Here is a 7,039-nt window from a genome sequence, read left to right as displayed (position 1 = left end):
CACACACACACACACACACACACACACACACACACACACACACACACACACACACACACACACACACACACACACACACCTGTCTAACCCAGTGGTTCCTAAACCTTTTAGCTCAAGACCCAAAAGAAAAATGTGATGTCTCCCGGAACCCATTGTGAGCTTCTACTGCTAATTTCACTACTTCTTAAACATTTGTTTTTCTTGATTTTTTTTAATGTAATCATTACATTATTTAGATAAATCATTGAGTTTGTTATTCATGAAGATTTCTGATTTTTTGAGTGGTGCAACCACTCCAAGGAACAGCAATGTCCCTATGTCCCTATGTCCGTCCCTATGTCCGTCCCTATGTTTAGTACCAACACTGTTGCACCACTCACTTCAGACTGGTCTGATTTATTTTGATTGCTTTTTTTAATAATTCAAAAGAAAATGTAGGGAACACAAAATGAAGGGATATTTACTTGTGAGTCGCGACCCATACAAATTTGTCCGCATCCAGCAAATGGGTCCCGACCCAGTGTTTGGGAGCAGTGGTCTTACTGGTCTAACAGTGTGTTAGACTCTAACCCACCTAAAGAGAGCTCAGAGTGTGGTTGGTGGACGGTCTAACCCACCTAAAGAGAGCTCAGAGTGTGGTTGGTGGACGGTCTAACCCACCTAAAGAGAGCTCAGAGTGTGGTTGGTGGACGGTCTAACCCACCCTAAAGAGCTCGGAGCGTGGTTGGTGGATGGTCACTATGACGATGCGGTCCCTCTTGGCCAGTTCTGCAAGCAGGTTCACGATCTGATTGGCCGTCATGCTGTCTAGCCCTGTGGTCGGCTCGTCCAATAGGATCACCTCTGCAAGACAGCATGGTAATGACACCATCACTGGGTGAGTCAGCCACACATCCGGGGAATATTGAGAGAGACGATAATGTTCATGTCACCGTGTGTGTGTGTGTGTGTGTGTGTGTGTGTGTGTGTGTGTGTTCCAGTTTGAACTTTTAAAAGCTTTTAATGGACTTCCATTATTAAGTGGCACGAACAGGCCCCTCAAAGGTACAAAATTAATGTGTTAAGATAAGTGAGTCCTTTTTTGTTAATTACTCTAATTAGGACAATTAAAAGATTGCCTCTTGCATTATGAAAGCAGAGTGGAATTAGCAAATGCATTAATTGTGAGATTAATTCATTTCCTGGTTGATTGGAGAGGCACTGAATGGGAACTTCTTATTACTGTGTGTGTCCAGTCTAATCCTGAATGAGGACTGAGGCCTTTGTACGTCCCTGGGGACAGAACTGATAAACTACAACTGGGCCCCCCCCCCCACCCACCCACCCACACACACACACACACACACACACACACACACACACACACACACACACACACACACACACACACACACACACACACACACACACACACACACACACACACACACACACACACACACACACACACACACACACACACACACACACACACACACACACACACACACACACACACACATTCAGCTTGTTTAAATTATATTTAAAATCTATAATAAATAATTATTTTAGACCAGTGAGGAATACCAATATGGCATCATGGGGACTGGGGAAATGTAGCGCGTATCGCTATACATTATCAGCCTACCCAGTAGTGCAGGGTTTATTAATTGGTTCAGCATGATCAGCGTGTTAATGTTCGGGTACCCAGCAACATCCCCTATAGCATCATATGATCCACAGGGTGTACTTGTACATGATGCCTCCTGGGGCAATGGGGCATGCACTTGTACATCAAGCTGCCTCACGCTACAGAAACTGTTGGCTCCCAAGGCTTGCTTACTTACTTACCCAGCACTGACCGGATTATTGTGTGTGAAATAGCCCTTTCCTTCTCCCTCTCCCTCCCTCCTCCTCTAATCTAATCTATACCTCTCGTGTTGCTAGATGTAGAGAATAACCTTTATCGGGGAATGTTATTGTGGTACATACACTTATTACACTGACTTTACGGTTAATCCAACCAGTACTGTACTGTACCCGTTTGTGGCATGATTAAAATTTGCGTTCAAATAACTCGCCATATAACCGGGGTGGGCAACTTTGACGATGGGACACTATATTTCCACACTCACTCCAGAGGGCCACATTGCATATTACTGTCAAAACACGCACTGCGACGTGTTTTGAGCTTGTAGATTGGCTATTTTTGCTATTTGAATTGAAATCCTGAATTATTTTTGCTATTTTTTAATTGGAATCCTACTTTTAATACTACTCATTAAGCTACTAATTTAGACTGAAGTAATTCAAGCCGGTCATGTTTGCATGCTTGGAATTGTAACAGCTGAAATCAATAATATATCAGTATTGCGATATTAACCTGAGGGCCACATTAAGTAAGTGAAGGTGGGGGCCGCCAGTTGCCCATGTATGCTATATAAAAGGAATGAGAGCCCTGAGCCACTCACTGGGGTCCTGAAGCAGCTGGCTGGCAATGGACACCCTCCGTCTCTCTCCTCCAGAGATGCCCGGGAAGACGCGGCCTCCGATGACACTGTGGGCCACGTGACTCAGACTCAGTTCTGCCATCACTGCTGACACCTGCACGTCAAAGGTCACTTATTGAGAGACAAACTAACCATGATGTAAGTATGATGCCTGATGGCAGCTATAGATTATATCCAGCAGTATTATCGGTGATGGAGTAGAATGGAGTATCAATACCACAATGTAGTAGTATGTGTCTCTGTTACAATATTCAAAATGACAAAATGTCCCATTTCAAGTTTTCAAAATGTATGAAAAATTGAAAGTATGTAGGCTTTAACCACTGCGTTTGAAATATACAAGACCATTTTGGTTTTATGGAAGAGGCTTCAGTATTGAATTATTATTATTAGCACGTATATTCAATTTGCTAGTTTGGTCAAGAGGAAGACATGCTGGCCTGACAGGTTATTTGCGGTCACCTTCTTCTTGATGCCATCGGCCGAGTGTTTCCGCAGGGCGAGCTGAGCAATGTAGGTCAGAGTCTCCTCCACTGTCAGGTAGCTCAACAGGTTGTCACTCTGCACGGGGAGAGAGAGAGAGCGAGAATCTGTTGGTCTGGGCCAGTAAAGAGTTTCTAATTCTTTTTCGTGCCAAGGACCCCAAAATTGTATTTGGCGCCGAGCAGGCCCTCTTCTGACAATGATTTGCGCCAGGGACCCCCATAAGAGAAGATTTGTGTTAGGAAAAAAATCCAAATTATTCAACACTTTTTAAAATCTTTCAAAAAAATTGCCTGGGTTCCAGCCTGATTTCCTGCGTTCCGTGGATTTGTAAATGTCACTTCGAAGTGACATAAGGAGACTTAAGATGATACCAGGCAGAGCGTGGGAGCAAAATCAGGAACCTTATCAATAAAAAAGAAAGTAGCATCTATCTCAATCTATCACTATTCAATCTATCTTCCTCACTATTATTTCAGTATATGCATGGGCTATAGCTAAGGGGATTATGGATTTATGGTAAAGAGGAGAATATAGTACAATATTCTATGCCCGTAGATATCAGCTCTGTGGTTACTCTAACTTGAACCAAAGTAATGTGTGTGAGTTCAAGTGTGCTCAACGTGAGATGGTAGCACATGAAAACTTTCTGTGTGACTCTCTGGTAGTTGTGCACAGATACTACAGCAGCATCTGACTCACATTGAGTAAGCTCCGCTTACACACTCAGACAGAAACACACACTTACAGAAATCTTGAACCTAATGAACTCACCGCCTGCTTCAATTAACATGCGGTGCCTCATGGTCCCATGTCTCCTCCGAGTGACTTCTATCAGCGGCCCGTATCACCTCTCTATCTGCAGCTTAGCAGAGGCAGTTAATGACAGGGCTTAGAGAGCAGAGCAGCCGGGGCCGCCGCTATCGGCTGGAACACGGAGACCATTTGAAAGGGAAGCGAGGCCGGTTTTAAAGCCCACGATTTTTAATTCAGGCTTTGGATACACATGCAGCACCTCTCAATGAGAGATTAGGTGTATGAGGAGGCTATCAAGGTTCTCAAGTTAATTTCATTCATACAGGGTTCCAAGCCAACCTTTTCCCTAGTTTTTTTGCTGTGTGTATTATGTCTGTATGTTCATAGTCTCCACTTTTCATGGTTATTGTTGTAACCGCAGGTAACTCTGGATATGAGCACACACACACACACACACACACACACACACACACACACACACACACACACACACACACACACACACACACACACACACACACACACACACACACACACACACACACACACACACACACACACACACACACACACACACACACACACACACACACACCCACACACACACAGCAGTACAGCCATTCACCAAGTCAAAGGTCAAAGATTAACTTTATGTCAAATAATGAGTGGTGGGAACCAGGATAAAGGGAAAATGGGTGTGCGTGTGCTTGCATGCATGCGTGTGTGCATGCATGCATAATACCAACTCATAGTTGAAGCTATAATGGTCCTAATGCTATAATGCCTCTATTATTAGAGTAGATGTTATTAAAGTCAGTGAGTGGCTCATTTGTACAAATGTGTAAAAAAATTAACATACAGTCTGGGAGAAGTTTACCAAGATGGTAAACACTATGGTTCAAAATCACAGTTAAATGACAGTTAAGTGCCAGGTTGAGGTCAGAGGTCATTTGCTACAATATGTTGAGATGCAATGTAAAGTCACTGTCATCAATACATGGCTACTGACAGATGAAACATCTCCATCCATCCATCTTCAACCGCTTATCCATAGTCGGGAAACAGCTCCACCAGAGAGCTCCAGATTTCCCTCTCCAGAGAAACATTAGTAACTTCCTCCTGGGGGATCCTGAGGTGTCGTGAGTCGATGTAGTCGGTGAGACCTCCGGCCTTCCGAGGGTCTCCTCCCAGTGGTACATGCCTCGAGGACCTTCCTAGGGAGAGAAGCATCCTAACCAGATGCCCAAACCACCTAAGCTGGCTCCTTTCCAGGTAAAGAAGCAGCCACTCTACTGTGAGTCTCTCTCGCGTGACTGAACTTCTCACCCTATCTCTAAGGGAGATGCCAGCCACCCGTCGAAGAAAACTCAATTCGGCCGATTGTATTCGCGACTTTATTCTTTCGGTCATGACCCACACTTCATGACCATAGGAACGAAGACAGAGAGCTTTGCCTTCTGGCTCAGCTCTCTTTTTGTCACAACAGTGCGGTACAGCGACTGCAATACCGCCCCTGCTGCTCCGATTCTCTGGCTGATCTCCTTCTCCGTCCCCCCATCACTCGTGAACAAGACCCCGAGATACTTAAACTCCTTCACCTGGGGTAATGTCTCATTCCCTCCAATGAACCATCACCTTACCGTGGTGGAGAAGTGTGTGCCCCAATGAACCCGGGAGCTGAAAACTCTGTACCAGATAATATGCAATTAAATAAGATGAACTCTAGTTTAGTTCTTGAAATGTGTATTATTTTCTAATAGCAAGTATTTTAAAGCCAACACACCAGAAAATCTGTTATTTTCATTGAGGTGTGTGTGTGCGCGCGCACGTGTGCGTGCATGCGTGCATACCTGCAGTACATAGGAGAAACAGTCCTGGTACTGTTCCCTCTTCAGGTTTCTGCCGTTAATGAAGATTTCTCCCAACAGTGTGCCAGAGTTTCCAATCCTCCCAGAGATTGCATCCAGGAGGGTAGTCTTCCCCGAGCCTATAACACACACACGCACAATGATGTGACTATTGACAGTTCAATGCCGTATTAATTGAACAAACAGTCAGGAGCCTCAGCACGCATGGCACCTCCTGATCATGCTCGTCACATTGTGGGATATGGCATTCCATTCGTTGCAGGTCAGCCAACGTAGTCAGTAAACTACAGTATGTGTCAGTAAACTGCATTTGTTGCTGTCAGTCAGGTGTCAATGGAGTCAATACCAACAAGATAATATACACTTTTTGGCGTTGGCATGGCAATTTGGAAGATTTCACTTGGGACCCACATCCCCAGGTGCCTCTAACATTACACTAACCCTAACATCAAATGTCTTAATTCTGCAACCAAAGCAATTCCAAGGCACATAACCCAAATATTCTAACATTTGAAAACAATTTGTTGTTCACTGGGCCTGTGCCTTAGACTGTGCCAGCAGAATAATGTATGCATGCCAACCTGAGTTGCCCAGGATGCCCATGATCTGCCCGCTCTCTACGTGGAAGGACACATCGTTGAGGATCTGACGGGTCCATCGTTTTCTGTATGAGGGCAAGTCCCACCACGGACCCACATGTTCACTGCACCCGGCACACACACACACACACACACACATATGAGCACACACACACACACACACACACACACACACACACACACACACACACACACACACACACACACACACACACACACACACACACACACACACACACACACACACACACACACACACACACACACACACACACACACACACACACACACACACACACACACACACACACACACACACACACACACACACACAGATCAATACATCTTAATTTACATCCTAGAACTGAAATATGAGAGGGAATTGAAAAGGAGAAGTTGAACCAAACTCCCTGTCGGCTATTAGTAGGTACAGTAAGTTAGTAGGTACAGTAGTTACAGTATGTTAGTAGGTACAGTATGCCAATGCCAGCTTCTGCCCAAATCTGTTTGTCTTAATATCGTCTAGTAATTTTAACAAAATGTCTATAACAAAATCTGAAGGAGCCTTCCTCTCCGTTTAGTTCACATAGTGTACATGTCATATAGACACATGTAGTGTGTCATTCGTACCTGACTGTGTAGGAGACCTTACTGACGCTGAGGCAACCGGAGGGCTGCTGCCCCTCTCCACCGTTCCGTCTACACATGTCCAGCTTGTCCTCCGACACAAACTTATAGGACTCTCTGAACCTCCCGCCGCTCTCCGGTCCCGGAGCCTCCTCCATGGTATAGGATCTGTTCATGACTGCTGCTCATCCAACTGACGTGGTGTATATGTATAGGC

The 7,039-nt window shown here is 44.9% G+C and overlaps 1 protein-coding gene across 1 annotated transcript in view; it reads right to left on the bottom strand.

Annotated features, from left to right (window-relative positions):
* Positions 1 to 6,980, bottom strand: part of LOC306930814 (ATP-binding cassette sub-family G member 5-like) — a gene marked incomplete at both ends in the record, with an annotated part of 13,407 nt that extends 6,427 nt beyond the window's left edge. The window contains 6 exons of the mRNA XM_079511909.1: positions 704 to 843; positions 2,451 to 2,583; positions 2,952 to 3,050; positions 5,579 to 5,715; positions 6,178 to 6,299; positions 6,826 to 6,980. Of these exons, the coding sequence (XP_079368035.1) occupies positions 704 to 843; positions 2,451 to 2,583; positions 2,952 to 3,050; positions 5,579 to 5,715; positions 6,178 to 6,299; positions 6,826 to 6,980 (786 nt within the window). The remainder of the gene's footprint in view (positions 1 to 703; positions 844 to 2,450; positions 2,584 to 2,951; positions 3,051 to 5,578; positions 5,716 to 6,177; positions 6,300 to 6,825) is intronic.
* Positions 6,981 to 7,039: the final 59 nt, after the last annotated feature.

This window comes from Electrona antarctica (genome assembly GCF_951216825.1).
Source record: "Electrona antarctica genome assembly, chromosome: 10".
In the NCBI taxonomy this organism is placed as follows: Eukaryota; Metazoa; Chordata; class Actinopteri; order Myctophiformes; family Myctophidae; genus Electrona; species Electrona antarctica.
This window is presented reverse-complemented; position numbering and strand designations above follow the sequence as displayed.